The sequence below is a fragment of the Sorex fumeus genome, unplaced genomic scaffold (genome assembly GCF_029834395.1).
Source record: "Sorex fumeus unplaced genomic scaffold, SorFum_2.1 ptg000035l, whole genome shotgun sequence".
Taxonomy (NCBI): Eukaryota; Metazoa; Chordata; class Mammalia; order Eulipotyphla; family Soricidae; genus Sorex; species Sorex fumeus.
Genome location: NW_026606092.1, coordinates 24,549,632 through 24,575,873, shown reverse-complemented (window position 1 = coordinate 24,575,873; position 26,242 = coordinate 24,549,632). Strand labels below are relative to the sequence as shown.

The 26,242-nt window shown below is 35.4% G+C and overlaps 1 protein-coding gene across 1 annotated transcript in view; it reads right to left on the bottom strand.

Annotated features, from left to right (window-relative positions):
- LRP1B (LDL receptor related protein 1B) overlaps positions 1-26,242 on the bottom strand; it is a 1,985,988-nt gene that overhangs the window by 1,283,493 nt on the left and 676,253 nt on the right. Inside the window, exon 3 of the mRNA XM_056117551.1 lies at positions 14,996-15,133. Coding sequence (XP_055973526.1) covers positions 14,996-15,133 — 138 coding nt within the window. The remainder of the gene's footprint in view (positions 1-14,995; positions 15,134-26,242) is intronic.

The following is a 26,242-nucleotide window of genomic DNA, read 5'->3' as shown; positions in this document are numbered from 1 at the left end:
AAATGGTATCACCCTGCCGCACCCCTCTCTTGACATCAACGATCACTTCTTTGTAGAATGGTGAGATCCTGGTAGTGAATCCGCAATAGAGCTCACGGAGGATCCTGATGTATTGGGCTTGAATGCCTTGATTGGCTAGGGCTTCAATGACCGCTTCCGTCTCAACAGAATCAAAGGCCTTCTTTAAATCAATGAACGTTAAGCAGAGCGGCATCTTGAACTCCCGAGAAACCTCAATGAGCTTGGTTATTGTGTGGATATGGTCGATGGTGCTGAATCCTTTGCGGAACCCTGCTTGCTCGCATGGTTGTCCTTCATCTAGTGTTCTGCCAATCCTATTCAGGATGACTTGAGTGAACAACTTGTAGATGACAGACAATAGGCAGATCGGGCGATAGTTGCCAGAAATATTTTATTTTTATTTTCTACTGAAATGATGATATTGTAAGAGGGTCAGTTATTACTAGGCTATAATTAGAATGGAAGAGAAATAAAATAGATGGCAGAAAAAAAAATACATGATCCTGGACCACAGATTGTATGATGAAATATATCTTATTTTCTATGAAATATCTATGTCTGCACAGATACATTTTATGATATGTTTTTAGTGTTTTTAAGACAGCCATGATTCACATCAAGATAACCCTTAGCTGATATTACATGGATATAGAAAACCAGGGCTGGAGGGATAGCACAGCGGGTAGGACATTTGCCTTGCATGCAGCCAACATGGCTGACCTGAGTTCAATTCCTCCGCCCCTCTCAGAGAGCCCCGCAAGCTATTGAGATTATCTCGCCCACACAGAAAACCTGGCAAGCTACCTGTGACCTATTTGATATGCCAAAAACAGTAATAACAAATTCTCACTATGGAGACGTTACTGGGCCTGCTCGAGAAAATTGATGAACAACGGGAGGACAGTGATAGAAAACAAAGTAAATGTATAAGAAAATATGCAAAGGGGGACTAGAGAGTACAGTGGGCCAGTTGCTTGGCCTGCATGTGGTCAACCTGGGTTTGATTTCCAGCATCCCTTTGGGTCTCCACACCTCACCCCACCAAGGGTGGTCTATGAGCAGATGCAAAAAGTAAGCCAGAGGTAAACTCTATTCACAGCTGGGTGTGGACCCAGAGTTCAAAAAAATATGGAAACAATAATACAATTAGGAGTTATAGTAGTTAATTACAATTAACTGTGTAGTCAACAATCAGGAGCAAACTATAGGTTACTTGGAAGAGAAGTTTAAAATATCACATATTTTGAAAATTTTGGGCTATGTAGAGGTATATAAAAAGACAAGATTAATTCAAAGGGCTATGAAATCTGTTGAAAGGAAATAGCTGGAAAACTGAGAGGGCATGAATAATTTTATAAAACACAATATGCAAGCATTTGCTCAGAGTACAAATTGCTAAGCATTGACTGCCTTACTAAAAATAGTTGTTAGAATTTCTTTCCCTGGAGAACTTCCAAACTGTGTAGATAGCAATCTGTCTAGGCAAGCTTGGGTTCAGTCCAGCCTAAAGGCAGATGGATGAACTGGACGACCTCAGAATGTCCCTTCTGGCCTTATTATCCTACAATTCTGTTTCACACTGAGAGAGAGTTATTGCTGTTTCTCTATTTGTAGTTATAGTCATTGAGGACATCTTCCCTTCCCTTCTGCATATTGTAGATATTTCTGGTAAATAAAAAGAAACAAAACTGAAAGAAGCAAATCACTTTAGGCAAAATGCAGAAATGAATCTTCCTGACAAAATCTGCATTGTGTGAGGCCAATAATTCTAGCACATTGCACAGCACATATTAGGCCTTAAATTACTCTAGGAAGAGTCCCAGGTGTTTTTGTATCTTATCACCTGTTTCCCGGATGTTTTGTTTTCTCTGCCCTGTTGATTGAGTCCTTAGAATGAAGTCATGGAGGGAGAATTTATATCCATGGTTCTATAAGTGTTTGCAATCTATTAGGGTTACTAAAATGAGTAATGAAGCCATGGAAAGGTAGAGTTGCATTAAAAACATTCACCCTAAATGGTAAGATACACTGCTGGTAAAAAAATCAAACTTTTGGCCCTAAACATATTTATCTTGTTCCGCACATTCTAGTTCCATTATTAGTTGAAGTAGATAGGACAAAAACCAAGCTTACTAAAAATTAATTGGAAGTCATTTGTCTGGGAACTAAAGTGATGTGAATATGGATGGTAGAATCACCATCTTGCATTGCTGCTGAAAATGGGAACAAGAAAACTAAAGCACAACTGAAATGTGTGAAAATATTAATTTTCTTTCTAAAATTTCTTAAAATAATTATTGCAGTCAGAAATCCAATAGACACTAGTTAGTGAAATATAATATTATACATACTCTCCCACAAAGATACATATATACCCATATGCATTTATATAGAACAGATTAATATGGATTTACATAGAACATGTATATAATTTTATAAAGTATAAGATTAAAAAAGCATTTTATCTACTAATATGTCTTTCTATGCTTCTTTGAGCTCTATTAATATCTAATTGACCCATCTAAAAATTGGACAATTCTGTTTCTTAGTGATTCAGTTATGAGAGTATTGGAGAGTTCTCTGAGCCATTTATTGAACAGTATAGATTTTTTCTTGGCACTCCTGATTTCAAACCACTTGTCTGAATGAGAATATACCACATATTTCAGCTAATGGAACTGAAAAGTACTCTTTGAGTCTTGTCCTTTCCACTCTCTTTGCATTTAATGCTCGGCCATTGGCTCATAGTCACACTGACCTAATTCAGAAAACTCTCTCTGAGGAGAGGAGTCTCATGTTGATCAGAAATGGTTTCCCCAAGCACAGTGGGTTTGTCAGTAGTGGCTCTATAATCTTTTGTGGCATGGAGATTTCAGTAATTTCCTTTGAAGCTTTATAATAATCACTAGTCTTAATAAGGAGCTAGAATATAGACTCAATGTAAATGTAAATAAATGTGAGTACAGTTTTTCCTCCTCAAAAGCGTAATGTTTAACAAAAATGTCCTAGCCCAAAACTCAAATACTCAAACGTGTGGAATGTTTTGAAGAAATTTAAAATTTGCATGCATATTTATATGTGGGCTGGAGTGATAGCACAGTGGTAGGGTGTTTGCCTTACAAGCAGCCAACATGGCCGACCCGAGTTCGATTCCTCCGCCCCTCTCAGAGAGCCTGGCAAGTTACCAAGAGTATCTCATCCCCTCTGCAAAGCCAGGCAAGCTACCCATGAAGTATTCGTTATGCCAAACACAATGCCAAACAACAAATCTCATGATGGAGACGTTACTGGGCTCTCTTGAGCAAATCGATGAACAATGGGAGGACCGTGACCATTCCATGACCATTTATATGTGATGCCACATGGTTTGACAAAAGTGTTTTATTTGATATGAAGGAACTTACATGGATTCTCACATGTCTCCAGTATCACAACTGTTTTGTTTTTCTAAATATCATTTAACAAATGAGATATTCAGTTACAGTGGCATTAATATGCATGTGATTCTGTAAGATAAGATTAATTTGTAAGGGATAACAATCAGATAATTTTTCTCGTAGTTTTGAGCAGATTAGAAATTCTGAATAAAAAATAGCAAAAATTTGGCTACATTGTATGTAACTATATTAAAATATATTTTTAGATTTCAGCACGATTTTCTGGTATCCACATTGGGCTCAATAAGTCTCAAATCTAAGTATTTATATTTGAATTTTCTCCACTCAATGACTTTGCAAAGTCTCTCGACAATATTTCCAAGATTTATAATAAAGTTGAATTTCTAAAAGCTATTTATTTTGAATTCTTTTTTTGCTACTTAGTACAAATCTACTACAAAGAACAAAAATGCACTTAATTAATTTCTTTCCATATCCCTCACCAAATGTTCTGAAGCGATAGCACAGCGGGTAGGGCATTTCCCTTGCACGCAGCCAACATGGCAGACCTGAGTTCGATTTCTCTGCCTCTCTCAGAGACCCTGGCAAGCTACCGAGAATATCTCGCCCACACTGCAAAGCCTGGAAAGCTACCCGTGACGTATTCGATATGCCAACAGTAACAAGTGTCACAACGGAGACATTACTGGGCCCACTTGAGCAAATTGATGAACAATGGGAAAACAGTGACAGTGACAGTGAGACCTCACCAAATAATAGCCGTATAGTTTCTAAAGAGACACATCTAATAGATTGGAATATTTGTTTTGAAGGAAAAAAGAGAAGAAATATTAAATTCTGTAATTATTTTTGATCACACCCAGTGATGCACAGGGGTTATTCCTAGCTCTTCACTAAGAAATTACTCCTGGCGGTGCTCGGAGACCGTATGGGATGCTGGGAATCGAACCTGGTTCAGCCACGTGCAAGGCAAACGCCCTATCCACTGTGCTATCACTGCTCCAGCCCCACAATTCTGTAAATTTTTTAAGTTCAGTCACTATGCATATAACTTACTGTTTCCATGTTTCCATGGTCTGTTCAATTAACAAAACCGACAGAGAACATATTATGGTTTAAAAATGTGCTTCATCTGATTTTCTACAAAACATCTAGCAGCTGCAAGAAAGGTTCTGAAAGGATGCTGAAGCATAGAAATTTTATTCACTTCTCTGAGTTGATATATTGACCCAGTAGTCACAATCAGTGAATGGAAACTCAAGGTCACAGTGTTTAAACCTCGTTCTCAATCTGCTTTTCTGTGGATTCCAAGCAACCTCTGCTACCTGCTTTAATTTGATACTTTTCTAAGTATTGCACTGCTTGTGTCATAAAGCAAATAATGAATCATAGGGGATCTGGTTTCACATTTGAAGTTGGATAAGGAGTTGAGTGACAGTATATTATAATTAATGCTTTTGAATAATATTGAAACAGTCATATATTTCCCTAAGTTAACTTATAAGCAGGTAAATTTAGACATCAAATATGGCAAGCTTTTAGAAGCTTACTAAATTAAGCTGAATTCTAATTGCTTAGAATAGTAAATGCAGCTTCTGAATTCCTAACCCTAAATGTAAAAATTCTCTGATGTCATTATTCTGACTTTCACATTTTAAAATACATTACGGTGACACCTAATATGCCATGTTAGCGTGCTGGTAAGCTTGAAGGAAAAGAATATTCAGCTGAAAAATTTATGGTTAAAATAGCATATATTTTAACTTCTCAGAATAAATCATATTACATGCTATATGCATAATATAGTCTAGTTTTCACATGCATAGAACTAAAACAACATTATATATATCCTTCTAATATTATTGAGATTCTCAAATCATTTTTTATTTTTTCTTCTGTAATTTTGTGCAATACATTTTAAATGTCACATTCCATTATTATTCAGTTACTATTGTAGAAAACACTATTTTCAGCTTCAAACACCTTTATCCATGCACAGGACTATCAAATTTGTAAAATGATTTAAAACTCTATTGAGCATATAAGAGTTTCTAATAAACTTTTTCTTGCATAAACATATTTTCTACTTTTAATGTTACTTTTTCTACCATGTGCTTGCTCAATTCTTAATATCAAATGATCAGCTTACAGCATTTGTCCCCCCACCTCTCAAGCAAAATTATATAATTCTTATTTTATGCTTCTTCAGTAAATTTTATCTACGTAGTGACATGTGAAGTAAATAAAGGCAAAAAAACAGAATTTTTCTAGATTCCTAATATTCAGTTGGGTGTTTGGCATACTTTCAGTGTCCATAAAAAGTTTAATGAAGATAATAAATTAACTGAATATAGAGAAATAATTACTGTGTTTCTAATGACACATCTGAAGAAGACAATGGCATAGTCAGACCGGAAGGCAGAAGATAGAGACAAGAGACTAAAAGGAAAAAGACAATGGATAAAAGGAAGACTACAGCAGACTAGAGAGCAGGAAACAGAGAGAGATAGAGACTGAGGAAGATAGAGGCAGGAGACTGAAGGGGAAGACAAAGACTTGGGCATAGAGAAAACACCAAGAGAAGACTTAGAGTGAAAACTAAATGCCAAAGAATAGATGTTGAGAACAAGGTCAACAATGAGACACTGAAGTCAAGGAGGAGCACTGAGACTTTGGAGACTTTGGGTCTGCGAGGAGACTTGGATGATGGAATTCTGATGAACAGATCTATAGCCATAACAACGACTATGACTGCGCTGTAAAGGGAGAGATTGAGATGACACCGGGGAGTCCACCCATCATCCAGAAGAGCCTGAGGAGGCAACTTCTGGCCATCAAACATCACTGTTGTGTCCTACCACCACAAAACTTTCCACCATTTCTCTTTCTTCTTGTGTCTTGTGGTGTTGTGAAAACTCACACCAAGTAATATTTACTCCCGGGCATCTGTCATATTTACTTAACCTGAGCCTAATTTGCCTAGTATCCCAAAAGCAGGGTCCCAACCAAGGAACTGGATGGACACAGGTCAAACTGTAAACTACCCTGGCATCAAAATGGGACTGGCCAATCTCCATAAAACTTTATAATAATTTAAGAGCATAGTCTTGGACAAGTTCTGTTATGAGCCAAAGAGAAATGACTGGACAAGGACACTGCTAGGGCCAGGAAGGGATAATCTGGCCTAAGAACTGTAGTTGGGGAGTTGGGGATCTATAGCGAGATGCCTCCAAGAGAGCCGCCCTATATGATTAATATAACTCTTACTGTGTCCATACATTTTCTATAATTTTCTATAATTACCACATCTTGTTTGCTGGGGTTCAGACAGAAGGCTACACATCATAGAGAGAAATATATATATATACATATATATGTATGCATGCATGCATGTATGTATGTATGTATGTATGTTAGTATGTATGTATTTATGCCTCTCGGAGAGCCTCACAAGCTACAAAAGTATACCACCTGCATGGAAGAGCCTGGCAAGCTCCCCACAGCACATCTGATATGCCAAAAACAGTAATAATAACAGGTCTTTTTCCCCTGATTCTGAAAGAGCCTCCAATCATTGAGAAAAACAAGTAAGGAGAGGCTGCTGAAATCTCCGGGCTGGGACTAATGGAGGCATAACTGGTACCTACTCGAGTAAATCGATGCACAAGGGGATGACTGATGGTGACAGTGACAGATTACAATTACTTAAAATAAATTTCAGGAATGACCCACAAAAAAACTAGTCCGAGACTCAAAAAATAATAAAACAACAAATACAAAGTAAAGGAACTATTAACAAGTTTCTTCTATTGTGAAAATATTAAACATGAGTTCTCTGGTTGGTTATCTTAGGTTTCACACAAGCTTTCTGTATAAAAGTTTGGTATGTCTGGGAAACTTAGCTGTAAAAACAAAAAAATAAAACTCCATATCAAAACACTTGTTTTTTTTCCTCTATAGATAATAGGTGAAAACAGTATAAATAGGTGATTGGTGTATAAATTATAGATTTATATATTTAGCTTGCATTGAAAGAAAATAATCTGAAAAGTTACAATGGAAAGTTAATAATGAACCACTGCTATCAAGATTAAATATTGTAAAGGAAGTATATGTTCAAAACCAATATTTTTCAAAAAGAGAAGCATAGAGCATCCTATGTCATGCTATTATGATGTGATGTATGCATTAAACAAATAAAATTTAAAAACAATCCTCTCTTTCTCCTCTCTCTCTCTCTCTCTCTCTCTCTCTCCTCTCTTTTTATTCTGTTTGTTTTTGTTCTGGGACCATACTTGGCTGTACTGAGAGTTTTTTCTCAAATCTGAACTTAGACGTCATTAGTGATTTGTTCTGAGGACCATAAGCAGTAGTAAGTATAGAACCTGTGAGGACCATCTGCCAAGTGAATACTTACCTTAATTCCTGGAAAATCTCTATGCTTCAAGAATATTTCCTTATGTTTTACCCCACAACCTGTAGTATTCAGTGCTTATGAATCCCTGTATCTCTCTTTTTTTTTAAGTTTGGAGATGTGAATCAGTGTGAGATATGAATCAGTGGTAAAGCAATTGAAAATATGCAAGAGCCCCTGTGTTCAATTAATGGTATTATAAAAATCAATAATAATATATTTGTAGAGAATTAAGCTGGACTTTTAAAATAAATGTGGTTAAACATAAAAACTTCATTGATTTTATTACCATTCCATATGTTGTTTTTTGGGCCAGACCTGGTACTCAGGGGTAACTTCTTGCTTTGCACTCAGTAATCAATTCTGGAAGTATTTGAGGGAACATATGGTATGCCTGGGATCAAGCTCAAGTAGGCCACCTGTAAGGCAAATGCTCTATCCACTGTACTATCTTTCAAGACCTTTGTTATTATTTTTACATATACTGTATTATAATTACAAAATTTATTTTTTTCATAGATTTCCTTGTAAATATTTGTTTGGGATGAAGTGACATTAATTATATGCTTCTAATATTAACCAGCTATATTATCAATGTATATATGTATAGTTATGCATATACATACACATTTAGTACAACATTTATTTTAATTTTTTTCTTACTGATAATAAGTAAAAATATCAAATCTGTTAAAATACTCATAAAGAGTAAAAATAGTGATTCTTTTCACATAAGTTTTTGGTTAGATACACAGCAGTGTCTGTTTTCAAAATATTTAACAGTTGAACCCTAAGAATCTACAGCAATATGGGTGTCTTTTAGCAACAGCACTACTGTAATTTGAAAAGTTACATATATTTATATAGGCATAAGTATGTATCCATATGAAGGTTTCTGTATATAAATGCTAATATGTACACATATTCACTTAGAACAGACTTTAGAAAGCGCACACTTCTACTTTATATTGGTATAATTATAGCACATAATAATGCTATCAATATCAAAAATCGGGAATTGGAAGATGTATGACTATGACTTGCATACATCATATCTGTGTTCAATCCCCAGCACCCCATAGTCTCTGGAGCATTGCAACACTGCATATGCAGGCTCTGGCACTGAAAAACCTACAAACATGGTGCGTGGCATCTCACATCCTGACAACTGCTCGGGAGACCAACAACAATAAAAAACAGAAACAAAAACCTTCAGTGTGATGATATACTTTCAGAAGATCCATTTATATGAATTGTTTGGCTTCTGAGAAGCATACATCTGGTCCTGAATTACTAGCATTAGAGGTCAGCCATTATTTTCCACTAAACTGATCTCTGAGAGAATATGCTAGCACCTGAGCTATGAGGCTATCTGCTCACATTATCATTATATACAAAGAGTAGGATTTGCTCTCATAGTTGGTGGGGCTTCCCTCATAGTAAATCTCTACTGGAGTACACATATCCATATTCTCTTCTCCAATTCCAATTTTTCTTTTTTTATTTCTAGCTCTAGGCTTTTTAATGTTTCCATCATTTGAATGGACAAGACTTAATTTTCTATTTTGGCTCTATGTTATCAACAGATATAATTTCTACAACATTGTTCACTGTTGTACTTTTCCTTAAACCTTATGTTTTGGACTCTGATGCTAAATTCTCTTCTTTAGCATGGCAGTCTCAATTTAATGTAGAAAGAGATTGGCACTACTTTTTACTGGAAATTTAAAAAATGAGAGTAGGGTTAGTTCTTTTAATATGATAAAATAAGTTAAGAACCAAAACCACTCCAAATTCATTCGTGTTCTTCATCATCTTTTGAATCTTTTCTATCTGCCTTCCTGCCTTGCCTTACTAATAGCTACTGTCATTGTCACTGTCCTCCTGTTCATCGATTTGCTCGAGTGGGCCCAGTAACATTGTGAGACTTGTTACTGTGTTTGGCATATCGAATATACCACGGGTAGCTTGCCAGGCTTTGCCATGCGGGTGAGATACTCTCGGTAGCTTTCCAGGCTCTCCGAGAGGGGTGGAGGAATCGAACTTGGGTCAGCTATGTTGGCCACTTGCAAGGCAAACACCTACCCACTGTGCTATCACTCCATCCCACTAATGGCTAAAAGGTGACATTATGCAGCATTGAAATCAGTGCTATAGTAACCAATAATAACTTTAAAAATACATGACAATATATCCATTTAGGAAGACTGGAAAAAAATGAATGTTGAATATTTAATTTAAGAGTTACTTATAGAGTAATTCATTTATGTAAAATTTGGAGTAGCTTTTGTATTTCAGCAAAAAAAAGTTTAAGGAACTGTAACGGAGTGATAATACAGCAGGTAGGGAGTTTGCCTTGCATGTGGCCAAACCGAGTTCGATTCTCAGCATCCCATATGATCCCCTGAGCACTCCCAGGAGTAATTCCTTGAGTGCAAAGCCTGGAGTAACCCCTGTGTATCGCCGGGTGTGATCCAAAAAGAAAAAAAAAAGGTTTAAGGAACTATGAATTTATCTGTGGTGAGTACTTACAGGTAACAAATGTTCAAATTGATTTTGGTGAATTTTGAAAAGTAATCTAACATGTTGTTAGATAGCAAACAAAATTTTTTAAAGAATTTTCTCATATCATTTTAGTTGTCAGTAATAGTAATTCACTAAAGTTTAACTCATGTAAATTGCTGTTTAAAATAAATAAAATTACTGAAAATTTCTTGTGAATTAAAATCACTGTCACTGTTCTCCTGGTGTTCATCGATTTGCTCCAGTGGGCCCAGTAACATCTCCATTGTGACAATTGTTACTGTGTTTGGCATATCAAATACGTCACAGGGAGCTTGCCAGGCTTTGCCGTGTGGGCTAGATACTCTCGGTAGCTTGCCGGGCTCTCCTAGAGGGGCGGAGGAATCGAACTCGGGTTAGCCATGTTGGTCACAGCCCTTCCTGCTGTGCTATCGCTCTGGCCCATGAATTAAAATATTATTGCTTATATTCAGAAAATTTTATATTCCATTTCAAGTAAAATGTAATTTAACATTAATAGCTCATATTAAGATGTTAGAAAACATGAGAAACACCTTTTCACTAGTTTCATCAAAAATTAACACATTAAATCTATTATATACTTTGGATTGTGTAGAAGTTTTGAATAAGAAGACAGAGACATAAGAATAGTGTGTATGTGCCCATATTTGTGTGTGGGGTCATGTACTCTTCAGATCTCATGAACTTTTTATACCTTAATATGTTTTAGTAAAATCATCACTTTATCCCCATAACTTTAAAAGAAAACTATAATGTTTGAGTAAAAGCAATCACATAGGTATGTGATAACTTTTCCTAACAAAACAAAAACAGACAAAAAAAGGTTAAATCAGAAAAAAATATTTAATACATCTCATTTTGACTTTCTCTATTATATATTTTCTCTCCTTCATATATTCTTTGAATAGTTGTAAAGTATTTTGTGAAAATATCATATACTGAGAAACACTGTGCTGTATAGAATGTTTTCATGCTCATGCAATTTAGATGTAGTAATATTACTGCCAATAAGAAATACCATGTAAGAAGAAATGGGATTTTTCTCAAGTATAATGTGGTGATTTTGAACAGTCTTATTGTAAAAAATTTACAAGTGCATTCTATATATAAGTGCACTCATATACAAAAATCCATTTTTCTTTCCTCAAATGGAGATAAATTATGGAGATTAAAATACCAGAGTTATAGAAAATCATTAATAATAGATATCTTTTCATTACTTTCACCAGGAAGAAATTGATTTTTCTAGGAAACGTTCAGAAAACAATTCAGTTGATACAAAAGTATTCCCAAGACCAGACTATCACATCTAAAATGTTAAACATTTTTCTCTATTAATTTTCATAAAGGATACAAATATACCTACTAAATGTACTTTGAATCTTTTATTGAAAAAGAAAACATATCAATCTTTGACTCAAGCCTCAGGTTTCACGTATAATTACTTAGAGTATATACTTAATGCAACAAAAAGGAAGCAATGGTAAGAAAAAAGATTTAAACAGAATATAAAAAGGGAATGCATTTCTAAAAATCAATGCAACGTTTGAATTAATTTAGTATTCTTCATTACTTATGTCTATAGAAAACTTAAAAAACAAGTCCCAAGAGGACTTGACAGGGCTGACGTCTAATTAACTTTTCAGAAAACACTTTTCCCTATTGAGCACAACCCCATAGTAGGAGGAAGGTAAAGCAGACACAGTTCCCAATATTGTCTATAATAATTTACTTTTTCTCACTGAAATACAAATTATGCACATATGTACTAAACTGGCATTGCCCAAAAGCCATTTGTTGTTGTTGTTCTATGTGCTAGAGGCATTTTATTGACTTAAACAAACATTTTTAATTGACTTTTACTATTTCAGAAATAATTTCCTAAACATACTGATATTGGGTGTATCTCTTCATTCTAAATTTTATGATTCAATGCAGTTGTTCAAGGTCAAGGAAGTAGGCCTTAAATTAGAGAAAAAAATTTAAGTGTTCTGTTGACGCAAATAACAAGTCGAAATCCAAATATATTTCCTGCTATTTCTAAATACACCACAGGTCAGAATAAATTACCTTAGTATTTTTAAATATCTTATTTGATATAACACAGAAATCTTTAAAATACCTAAGTAGTGTAAAGCGGTATAATCAACCTCCTACTGGAAAATTAAAAATGCAAAAAACAAAAAGGGGGTTTAATTTGTTAAAAAATGTAAAATTTTGAACGACTTAGTAGAGGAAAATGGTTGAATCATAAACAACTATAATCTATAATTTGACCTCACGTACAGATTATTTATGAAGTATACACTGATACTTTTAATGATCAGCACAAATTTAATAGTTTTATTTTTTATTAAAATATTTTGGTCTTAGTTGAATCTCCTGCTCTACTATTTGCATCACCCTTAATTTTATTAATTTCATTAATCATTCCATTATAATTTTATTAGATTAGTGATATCCTTTATGTGATTCACAGTACTGGAGCATGTTGAAGGTTGTAAATCTGTGAAATCATCTTTGTGGATGAATTTGGTAAAAGACAAATATAAAATATACTCTTCTAGAACCTAAGTCACACATGTTCATTAAAAATATAGTAAAGCAATAAAAATTAAACTCAGCATAGAGTTAGCCTCAAGAAAATTTAATTTTTTAATTGATTGAGATTTGCAATACTGTTAATGATGGTTTCTCATGCACATAATTACAACACAAACTCATCACCAGTGTACTAACTACCTTCCCTCAAGTTCCCTCCCTTACATTCATCCTCCAACTCAATTGTTTGGATCCTTCTTCCCTGTATTTCCGTTTTCTCTTTGTTGCTACCTTACTGTGTATCTGTAAGTCCTATATAAGAGAGTGACCAATTTTTAAGAAAAAAATTAGCTACTTATGTACATAGTTAACCTATGTTTGATCTCTGGCACCCAGATAAACTGAAGTTTAACCAGAGTGAAACCTGAGCTTAGACTGAGAATTAAGCCATGTGGACAGAAAAGAAAAGAACAACAACAAATAAATTTTAAGTCTTTAGCTGGTATTACTTTGTAATTCAGCACCTTATTTTCTGCAGTGTCATTTTGCTTCTGTTTTATTTTTCTCTTATTTTATAGTTTTGAATAATTATTAAGAACAGCACTTAAAACACATATCATAAAAATAGCATATGTCACCGTGCATCTAAGTAAAAATGAGATATTTTATGAGTGATTATGCATAAGTTTATTTCTAAAGATTGAAATCTTTTGGCTTCTTATGTGATTCTGTGTAAGTTTAAGACTCAGAAGAAACTTGGCAGAAGAAAGACCTTTAACTTTGTGATCTAAATATGTCTACAGATCCAGAGTAATTGGATGTCTCTGAAGAAAAAAGTCAAAAACCTAGTGACCCATTATAACTTCAGTTTTCCAAAATCCTCATCACTTTGAACTTGCTTTTTATTTTCTGAGAAATGGTCCTTCTCTAATATAAAAGTCTATCTTTGATCTTGAATTCCAATGGATTTCAACCCAAAAGTAAGTTAGCAAGACCTGATAGTTCTCCAGATCCTTTTGTATGGCTTTCACAATATCAGTTACAATATTTTAAAATATATTGACTTTAAACACATTTGTAAACAAATGCATAACAAATTGGAACACTACAATCTCCTCCTGAAAAATTGTAACTTTTAATACCCTCCAAACTATTCCCATATGGCAATAATATGTCTGTGTGAATCCTTGCAGAGACAAGGTATTTATCTCCGGTTTCCTATAATTCTTTCTATAGCTTACCATTACTGATGCCAAAACTAAGCAGAATGTTTTCTTAGCCTCAGGATATAAACATTGGATTACATTCATCTGTGAGTACCTGAATTAGAGACTTCTAGTTCATCAAATTCATTCCTAGCAGCATTTTACAACTGAATCAATTGACTTATACTTTGATTTTCTTTCAAAATATAATCTTAATCATCAACTTTTATATTTTTTAAATAAAAAATCTCATATCCCATCAGATATTGTTAGCAACTTGGAGGCTTTAATTTCTTTCTCCTAATGTGAATGCTGGGTAAATCATTGATCATTGTAGGTCATAAATATTCGTTTTTCAAAATAAAAACATACGGGCATTTTAATATTTTATGTGAATGACATCAAAGAGAAAAATCCACTAACTTTACTCTATAAAATATTTGGTAGCAGAGTACTTCAATACATTTTAAGAGAAGATCCAGAAAAATTGGCTTACAATGATGTATTATCTTCTGTGACATAATTCACATCTGTCTGTAATTCGAAAATATCCATTTTGAAACCTATGATTGCTCAATAAATCAACTTCAAAATTTGTTTGTTTCTAAATACATTTCTCTATACATTTCACAGAAAATACACGAGTTGCAGATGTTTGTTTATAACTACATTTACCTATATATTCTACAGAAAGCACAAGAGTTGCAGAGTTGCAATACATGTTGCATGTTTCTGGCAATAAAATTCACACTTTTTAATAACCGGTAAAGTTATGGTTGAAAGAAAAGACAGGTTATAGATTCTCTTTAAACATTCATTGAATCTATGAAAAATTGAATATTGCAGTTTGATTGTTCTGAAAATAGACTCACCCCGACAATGCACTCCTTCATCATATCCATCTGAGCAGTCCAAGACACCGTTGCACAACTGGGATAAGTGGATACATCTGTTGGCTCCCAGGCAAGCGATATGATTCAAGGGGCACTTGATTTCTACCTCCTTTGGACCTAAAAATAAATGTCAAAGAGAAATTCAATCATGTGGCATAATTTTTCCTTTTTTAGAGATAGTAAAGCTGTTAGCTACCTCTGACGTACTGGATATGCCAAAAACAGTAACAAGTCTCACAATTTGTTGTGAGACATTACTGGTGCCCGCTCAAGCAAATTGATGAACAACAGAAGTACAGTGCTACAGTGAAGTGCAGTAAAGCTGTTAGGCAGAAGAATTTCTAATTCTCAGAAACATTGAAATTAGACTGTGATCAAAGATCTGTTTTGTACAAATTATGTACAAAATGAAGTATAGATCCTTCTTTTGCTTTTTAACAAAAAGATTTATCCCTCTAATGGATTGAGACACGATGAAAATATTTTACGTATCAATTATGATACATTTTAATTTTACTGACCTATGTGATGCAAATGTTTTGCTTATATTTTACAATCTATGATTTGATATCTATGCATCAGGTACTAATATGATTATTGTAGCAAAATAATCATGTTTATAAGATCACATGATTATTTCTTTTTTGTAGTTATGTATGATTTTTGAAAAAATACATCATAAATACAAAATACTTTTAACCTTTTAAGATATCATGGAATTGATATCCAGTTGATTACATTCACTAATACCTGTATAAATTGGTAAACGTTATGCCTAAATTTTATAATTCTCACCATAAATATAAAGGTACTGGCAATTTTTTGGCAGAGCTCTTAATAAAATTATATCAGATAATGCAGTGTGAATGAACTTAAATCAACCTAAAAGTAAATGTTTTATGTTTGTTTAATCCATATTTATATGAATATTAAGAATAGCTCGCTAGATTCTGCTTTATACATGGATTCCTTTGTTTATACAATCCTTACTGAGTAATCATAATGCATGCAGCAGCATTTACTCAAGAGTAGGGAGGCAATGATACAAGACAACGGTAGAACTATACATAATTGCACATTGTACTTTTAAAGTTTTCATATTTCATGTGTCCTTTTTAATAGGCAGTTTAAATTACTCAAACTTGTCTTTAGTGTTGCCCAGAATTCCCAAAATCCAAGCTAAACTCTGAACATGAGCTAGTGTTATTATTGAAATAGAAAAATTACAGTTAGACACTCCTAATACTTAATCATAGTTATCATTACCCATGAGATACTAACCTCTTCCGTCTAGAAACAATATATTTGTTATTTTCTAATAGAATTGTTAATAGATTGTACAGTTGCTCTTATTCTCTAAAGTCAGAAACTGAAGACTGTGAGGTGCACAATCATACGGATAAGACCAAAACAAAGTAGTAGTTATCAGAAACTGGATCAGGTACCAGCTCATTCCTTAGAAGCTGAATTTTTTGGGCAGTAGACATCCTGACTGCACTTTTCTAAATTGTTATAGATTATATCAAAACTTTCAGCATATTGTATGGAAAATATAATTAAATAATAGTCTAAGAAGGTAACATGGCATTTAATAAACTCTTATATCTCATGATTTTTTTTTCATATTGCATGCCTACGATAAAGGCCCTCCCGTTGATCATCGATTTGCTCGAGTGGGCCCAGTAACATCTCCATTGGAGACTTTGTTGTTACTGTGTTTGGCATATCCAATACGTCATGGGGAGCTTGACAGGCTCTGCCGTGAGGGCGAGATACTCTCGGTAGCTTGCCGGGGTCTCCGAGAGGGGTGGAGGAATCGAACTCGGGTCGGCCATGTTGACTGCGTGCAAGGCAAATGCCCTGCCGCTGTGCTATTGCTCCATGCCTACGATAGAGAAGAAGATCTCAAAAGTTCTTAAATTTTATAATTACCATTGATTTCTAAGTTGAGGTAAAATAACAATAGTGAAAAGCCAATATAATATAGTCTAGAAAATGCAAGATGTGAGAATTACAGAATACAGTCAAGTGATTAAAAAAAACAAGCATTTTTTGTCAGTAAAAAAATTGTTAGTTTCAAAAATAAGATATGTGCTTTGAAATGCCATATAAAAATAAATTATAGGTATCAAAAATGTCTTTAATGAATAGTTTTGTTGTCTGAAGGATATAAAAACAATTTATGTTGTTTTCTCTTTTTATAGCTGAGGGTTTTTTTTTTTTGGTTGCAATACGGATGTCACACCTGCCTACCAGTGCTCAAAATTCATTCCTGGCTTTAAAATCAGAGATCACTACTGGCAGACTGAAGGTATAATATGAGCTGCCAGGTATTAAAACCTAAATGTAAACCTTCATAAGCTAGGGTTGACCATGAGCAACCTCTGAACTTTGACCACTCATATGTTTCATGAATGTTTTCAGGTATATACATATACATATACATATACATATACATATACATATACATATACATATACATACAAATGGGCTGGAGCAATAGCACAGCAGTAGGGTGTTTGCCTTGCATGCAGTCGGCCCAGCCGAGCAGGTTCAATTCCTCCACCCTTCTCGGAGAGCCTGGCAAGCTACCTAGAGTATCTCGCCCACACAGCAAAGCCTGGCAAGCTACTCGTGATGTATTCAATATGCCAAACACAGTAACAACAAGTCTCATGATGGCGATGTTATTGGGCCTGCTCGAGCAAATCGATGAGCAAATTGATGAATAACAGGAGGACCATGACCGTGATACATACAAATATAAATACACACACATATATATATACAGATATGTATAGGTATATTTAATGTATAACAGTAAATGCAGTATATATAATGCAGTATATTTAAATATATGATAGTAAATGCAGTAAAATATAACATGTGGGTTAGTGTATGTTATTTATAATATATAATATTTATATATCTAGGTAAATAGGGAGCGCAATAGCACAATAGGTAGGATGTTTGCCTTGCACGCGGCCCAGCCGGATTCAATTACCCTGTCACTCTTGGAGATCGCAGCAAGCTACCTAGAATATCCTGTCCTCATGATAGTTCCTGGCAAGCTCCCTGAAGCATTCAATATGTCAAAAATAGTAACAAGCCTCACATTGGAGATGTTATTGGTGCCTGCTTGAGCAAATTGATGAACAATGGGAGGACAGTACTACAGTGCTACAGAGATAGGTAAATATACTGCAATAAGTATAGTAAATATCTAAAATATCATATAACAACATATATTACAAAATTTCAAAGCAAGTTTATTTGTTTTGATAAATGCAATCACTCCAAGTATATAGCTCACATCTCTTAATATGTCTGAAGCTTGAAAGTAAGTAGCTTTTTTACTTTCCCTGTGCTTCCAATAGCTTAGCAGTCATACCCACAAATTGCCACTGGTGCCATCTAAAAGGTCATTAATGGCCATGATCCAGGGGTTCTGAAATAAACCTCTCAGAAGACAGCAACAAAAGCAGAAGGCCACAAAGATGCCTCCAGACCGCACAGCCAGGCTACCTCATCAGGTCAACTTGGAGGAGGGTGTCCCCTGCACACTCCAATAGAGCCCGGGTAGCCAAAACCATCTAGAACTCAATCGCCACCAAGCTCATGGCCAAATGTTCATACTCCACAACACTGATGTACCAAGACAAGGACTTAATGACTACAGGGTCAAATACAACAATCTTTACACATTCCTCTAAGGAAAATCTTTGGATCATTTTTAGCAATTTATTCATAACAATCAATACAAAATGAATTATTTAGGTCCTGCTTTGGGAGCAGGCTTTGGGGAGTGGGGTGGAAACATTTGAATATGGTTGTGGGAGGGTGTAATGGTGGCATTATGTTGTAATATTAAATGCAATAAATTATTGTGAACAACTTCATAAAATTAAAATTTAAAAAAATAAAGGGATTTGATTTCTAAATAAAAAGAAAAGATTATAGATTAAAAACTAAATATAAACCTCCATAATTAAATTGATTATAGTATGTTGAATTGAGTAAAATCACAATGCTAACCTTGAATTAAGATTCTTTATGTCTTTCTGAGTTTATACCACTACAAAATAATAATTTTGTAGTAACTTAAGAATAAATGACTATTTTATTCAATATAACTATTGTGATTTTAAAATATCTTCATTTGAATACATTTTTCTTTAAGCTTGCTAAGTTTAACTAACTGAAATCAAGAACTCGTTTTGCATTTTTAATAGCTGTACCATCTAAATAATTTTCTCTCATGTGATAGTTATCAAAGGAAATTTACAAAATTATCCACAAAAACTGTCACCATAAATTAGAAATATTTTTAACTTCACAGAAAGAGTTATTGATCTGAATTTGTAGAGATTCATTTGTATATTATTTTCTGCCATGTAATCAAACATTGTCAACTGTCAAAGATAAATCAATAAAATTGTTGTTTGGGGGCTGGAGAAATAGCACAGCGGGTAGGGTGTGCCTTCCATGTGGTTGACCCGGGTTTGATTCCCAGCATCCCATGTGGTCTCCCCGAGCACTGCCAGGAGTAATTCCTGAGTGAAGAGCCAGGATTAACCACTGTGCATCTCCGGGTGTGACCCAAAAAAAAAAAAATGTTGTTTTATTGAAAAGGAAAGGACCTGGTCCAGAGTGATAGGACAGTAGTCAAAGTGCATGCCATGAATGTGACCGAGCCAGGTTGGATCTCCAGCACTCCAAAAGGTCCCTCAGTGCTTACTCTAGGAATGTTCTCTGATTGAAAAGTCAAGAGTAACTCCTAAGCATTGCAGGGTGTGACGCTCCTCCTTCAAAAGTAAAGGCAGTTGACAATTACACAGAAATATAAAGAACACTGTCCTCCCGTTGTTCCTCGATTTGCTCGAGTGGGCACCAGTAATGTCCCCATTGTGAGACTTGTTGTTACTGTGCTTAGCATATCGAATATGCCAAGGGTAGCTTTCCAGGCTTTGTCGTGGGGACCAGATACTCTCAGTAGCTTGCCGGGCTCCTTGAGAGGGGCAGAGGAATTGAACCTGCGTTGGTCGGGTCAGCTGCATGCAAGGCAAACGCCCTACCGCTGTGCTATCGCTCCAGCCCAAAGAAGAATGCCAATAAGGATTAAAATTCCAAAATAAGAATAAGAAATATATATTTCATGTAGATATGTACATAAAAATATACAATAAAAGTGAAAATTTTATTGAAGATTTATAGAAAATAAGTTTGTACAAGTAAAATAAATTTATAAAGAAACAAAAATTTAAATGTATAAATTCATTTTGAGAGCCAGAGTCACAGCTCAAAGGAACACATGCTTCATATGCTGCATATTCAATCCTAGTCAAACATGATGCTTTAAGCATCATTGGAAGTCTCCCCTGAGCACAAATAATTTTGTAATGCTAGAAATGTCAGCGATCAACAGTCTCACAGTATTTCTTGGTAAAATAATTGGCTGTTTTTTAAAAATTTAAAAACTTAGATTCTTGCATAAATATCAAAGTGGTGTTTAGGGTAGTTATATTTAAACTGTAAAAATCATGTTTAAACCTGGATATTTCAGAAGTTTTAGAGTTGCAGTCTAAAAATGACTCAGTGGTTTAATAAAAAGTGAGAGTTTTTTAAAAAGTAATACATGAGTTATTTCAAAGAAAGTATGATTTTTCATTTTTAAGACTGTCAGGTAACTGGTGAACATGATCGAAAGAGCGAAACACACATCTGGCATTCAGAAGAAAGGCTTAGCTACTGAACTCTAGATGATTTTTTTTTAAAAAGGGAGGTGGGTGAAGAGAGAAAATGTTTGTGTTTCTCTAAGGCAATATAGAGAACTAATAGATTCTTCCTACCGGTAACTTGCAGGGACAAAAGAGAAAATTGTTTAGGGCTTTATAGACTAACCAATCTAGTCTTCCCTGTCTTTGATAAATTCTTATCTTAGTTTTCATCATCCCTAGGTAACCTATAAAATATCAAAGCCATGGCTGCATGCATTGTACTTAACCAATTCTTCCAAATTTTTTATTTTAAAGCACAAGAAGATAAGGACATTTGCAATTACACTGAAGTAACAGAAACTATCTGTAGAGTAAATAAAGTAATCATTTAATCCTTAAGAATTATTTTAGAAATCAGTGGAATTGATACATCATGCCCCATGATCAGTGCTGCTGCATTTGAAAACTCTGTTAAAACAGGTGTTTTTGGATCCTGAAAGAAAGTATAATGGGCAGTGCCCTTGCCTTGCAAACAGTCAACACTGATTTGATCCATAGCATTGCATATAGTTCTCTGATCACTACCAGTTGTGACTCCTGATCACAGAGCCAGGAGCCATCCCTAAGCACTCGGGTATCACACTGAAACTTATTTTTTGTTTTTCTTTCTGGAAACTGAGACATAGGCAAAATATTTCTATTAAAATTCTCCCAGAAACTAGGTAAAAACAGGCCTGAAGTGTACTGTTTCTGAGTTTGAGGGTAATAATTCATTTTTGATTCCCCATGATCACTTGCACAGTAGAAGTATATTGCACTGAATTTCTTTAGTCCATCTTGTAAAAAAAAAGACAAAATAGTCAATTTGATCACTTGATCTTACTTATCTACCTGTGTGACAAGGAGAGATGTGTCATAATGAGGAATACATTTCTGAGAATGTCAATGTGACATTAAAAGATAAATCTCAGAAAGACATTTAATCATTCAAAAAAAAATCCAGGAATGATAGTATGGACACAGCAAAGAACAGGGTCAGAAGCTCCCTGACATTATCTTTGAAACCACTTCTTTAGTTGCTGAATCATGAGGTTCAGAGGGCTGGGATGACAAGGTAGCATGTGAGGTATTTCAAAATAGTACAAAAGACACTTCAAAAAATATCACAATTATGGTAGGCCTAGTGAGAATATCACTTGTTTTCGGGAATGCACACTCAGAAAACAGTCCACATATTTCAATCTAATTTTAAATGACCTTAATGGGATAGCAGAATTTCAAACAGAGCAATTAATTAAAAGAAAAGAAAAGCTGTGATTTTGGAGGATTCAAAATATAACCACAAATAGAAAAGGTACTTTTAATTTAAGATATGGGCTGGAGCAATAGCACAGCTGGAAAGGTGTTTGCCTTGCACACGACCAACCCAACAGACCTGAGTTCGATTCCTCCGCCCCTCTTGGAGAGCCCCGCAAGCTTACGAGAGTATCTCACCTGCATGGAAAAGCCTGGCAAGCTCCCCGTGACGTTATCGATATGCCAAACACAGTAACAAGTGTCACAATGGAGATGTTACTGGGCCCGCTCAAGAAAATCGATGAACAACGGGGGGACAGTGACAGTGACAATTTAAGATATATTAAAATTTTTTCATTTTTGAAACAGTATTTTTTAACAGTTTTATTGAAGTATTTTTGTTCTTATTATTGAATCACCATGAGATAGAACAGTAGCTCTGTATCACTATCCTCCTGTTGTTCATCGATTTGCTCAAGCAGGCACCAGTAATGTCTCCATTGTGAGACTTGTTGTTACTGTTATTTGTATATCAAATACGTCATGGGTAGCTTGCAAGGCTTTGCCGTGTGGGCCAGATACTCTCGGTAGCTTGCAAGGCTCTCCGAGATGGGTGGAGAGATGGAACTGTCATTGTCACTGTCACTGTCATTGTTCCCCCATTGTTCATCGCTTTGCTCGACTGGGCCCAGTAACGTCTCCATTTTGAGCCTTATTGTTACTGTGTTTGGCATATCAAATATGTCACGGGTAGCTTGCCAGGCTTTTCGGTGCGGGCAAGATAGTCTCAGTAGCTTGCCAGGCTCTCTGAGAGGTGCGGAGGAATCGAACCTGGGTCGACCCAGCAGACCGTGTGCAAGGCAAATGCCCTACTGCTGTGCTATTTTTTTAATTAAATTTTATTTTATAAACAAAATTCCTAAGACAATGCAAATAAAACCTGACTTATCTGCATACATTTTATTGATAAGTTATTTCATAAACAAGAAGTTACTAAATTTACTAAAAGGTGACAAAATAAAGCAGTTTTCTCATATGTCTTTCTGATTAAAGATAATTGAAACTTCATTTTTTTAGATACATTCGAATAACTGCACAAATCATTCTATTATCTGATCATATCAAGACCAGCTTCAATCCTCTGCAAAGTTAACTACCCTCCATTTTCTCCTAGCATACCCCATTCTTTAGGGTTTGTTCCTAAAGATTTGCCACTTGGTTGCATTTCTGCTTTGTCTTTCCAAAAGTTCAGCATCCTTGCCTTATTGTAATTCAATTTTCTTAGACTGCATTCAAAAGCAAAGTCACCTATTCTCATTTCCTTCAAGAGGCATTCCTTGGCTTAAAAATACAGGCTGCATCTTTTGGATCATCACACTCTGTTCCTACCCAATTCTACTAAAAAAACAAACTTTTCCCGAAATCTCCATGGCCCTATTATAGAAAAGTCAGGGGGATATGGATAATTTTTTTTTTCTTTTTGAGTCACACCCAGAGATGCTTAGGGGTTACTCCTGGCTCATGCACTCAGGAATCACTCCTGGCAGTGCTCGGAGGACCATATGAGATACTGGATTCAGGATGCTGGGAATTGAACCCGGGTTGCCCATATGCAAGCAAATGCCCTACTCACTGTGCTACCACTCCAACCCCCAATATGCGTAATTTCAAAATTTTATCTGAATGCCAAGAATCTGACTCTGTGGCAGAGTCCGTATCTCAAAAGCATTTGTCCCTGAGTTTAATCCCCATGCAAAACACTTAATCAGAATTCCTTTCTCGTATGCTTTCCAGTACGATTTTTTATGCTTTATATTCTAATCACACTATTACTGTGTTTGTTGATTATCCCACTCCAAAAGTACACTTGAACTTCACAAAATGCATGTCCATAAATTATCGTTGGAAAACACAAAGACCCCCTACACTGCTATAAGACAGGTCCAGACAGTTGTTGAATGAGTGCATTGAGTATATTTAAGTCCTGAATAACTTTTACTTTCTCTAATATGCTAGAAACAATCTTCCTTCATAGGTAAAGCACTCTAAGAACAGGTTTTATAGCTACCACTTTCATTCAATGTCTACACTTAGTATTATAATCTTTCAAAACTGCTGGCCCCAAACAAATCTGACCTGTTTTCATCATCTAATTGAACTAAAAAGTGTTACTTATTTTTAGTGAGTATAGTATTCATTGAGTGTCATCATTCACATCTGTAAAAATGTACCTAGATTTTCACTTTAGGATCTTTCAGTTTTCAACTTCATTATATATAGAGAGTAAATATTTATTCTCACACAACAAAATCCTTCAAAGTTAAGTCTAAACTCTGGCCTGTAAGTTTACTTTGTGAAAACAACATGACACAGTGGAAAGATTATGTAAGTTAGAAAATAAACTCAAATTTAAGGTACTATAAAAATTCAATAGTTGCCTATATTTGGCAAAGAGACTCTTTTACATTAGATAAATAATAGTACCTGGCTCATACAAGTGTCTTAAAGAATGAATATAGCCATATTTGGGGGAATATTATACAAATGGGAGGTTTTCTGTGGATATTATTTATTCAATTTTATTTTCTAAACTCATAAGACATTGTGTAGCTCATCGGTCACGGTCCTCCCATTGTTCATCGATTTGCTCTAGCAGGCCCAGTAACGTCTCCATCGTGAGACTTGTTGTTACTTGTGTTTGGCATATCGAATACGTCACGGGTAGCTTGCCAGGCTCTGCCGTGCAGGCGAGATACTCTCGGTAGCTTGCCGGGCTCTCCGAGAGGGGCGGAGGAATTGAACTAGGGTCGCCACGTTGGCTGCGTGCAAGGCAAACGCCCTACCACTGTTGTTTTTTATTTTTATTTTTGTCTTTTTATGTCACACCCAGATTTACTACGTGATTACTCCTGACTCTGCACTGAGAGATCACTCCTGGCGGTGCTTGGGGAACTGGTATGCCAGGGATAGAACCAGGGTTGTCTGTGTGCAAGGCAAATGCCTTACCCACTCAACTACTGCTCAGATACCTGTTTTTTTTTTATTTTTTTAATGTTTTTGTTTTTTTGTTTTGTGCCATACCCAAATGCTGAGGTCTTACTACAAGGTTTGTTTTCAGGATTACTCCTGGTGGTGCTTAGTGGGTTGTATATGGTGGTAGGAATTGAATCAGGGCTTGCCATGAGCAAGGCAAGTGCCTTAATCCCTGTTTGTATCTCTCAGGTCATATAAATTTAATTTTATTTGTTTATTTGTTTATGGGCTTAGGGTCACAGGTGGCAATGCTCAAGGATTACCCCTGTCTCTGTACTCAGAAATTCTTTTCTGAGCTCAGTAGAGCTCAGTAGACCACATAGGATTTGGAGATAGAATTTGGATGAGCTATGGGCAAGGTAGGTGTGCTTTCCTGACAAATTTTATCTCTGACAGCATATATGAGTTGATAAATTGAGATTTTAAATCTCAAATGTATTAAAATAGAGCATTTAAAATAAAAGTAAAACTATATTTACTGATTTGGGCACAGCGGGTCGGGTGTTTGCCTTGCACGTGACTGACCTAGATTTGATTCTTCTGTCCCTCTCAGAGAATCTGGCAAGCTACCAAGAGTATCCCACCTGCAAGGCAAAGCCTGGCAAGCTCCCCGTGGCATATTCCATATGACAAACAAAGTAACAACAAGTCTCAAAATAGAGACATTACTGGTGTCCACTGGAGCAAATCAATGAACAATGTGAGGACAGTGCTACAGTGTTACTAATCTATATGATTACATTTGAGGATGCAAGAATATGAGAAAGAATTAGTAAAGATGCCATCCACTCAATCGAAGAGTAACTTATTCAAACTATTTTTTGTGAAAATTAATTTTAGTAAAGACTTATGTGTTTACAACAAAATCACAAAATCACAAATCATCCTGTTATTCATCGATTGCCTCGATCAGGCCCCAGTAACTTCTCCTTCATCCTAGCCCTGAGGTTATATTCAAGGCTCTTTAGGAGAATGAGATCCATCATTGTTACTGGTATTTGGCATATGGGGTACGCCACGGGGAGTTTGCCAGACTCTGCCATGTGGGCAGGCTACATTTGGTGTGTGTTTACATATTTTGAAAAATGTTGCAAAGATTCAAAAACTAAAGATAGGTTCAGGTGATGAATTTTATCCAGTTGCACTACCCTTAAGTCATCTCTGCCATATGTCCTACTTT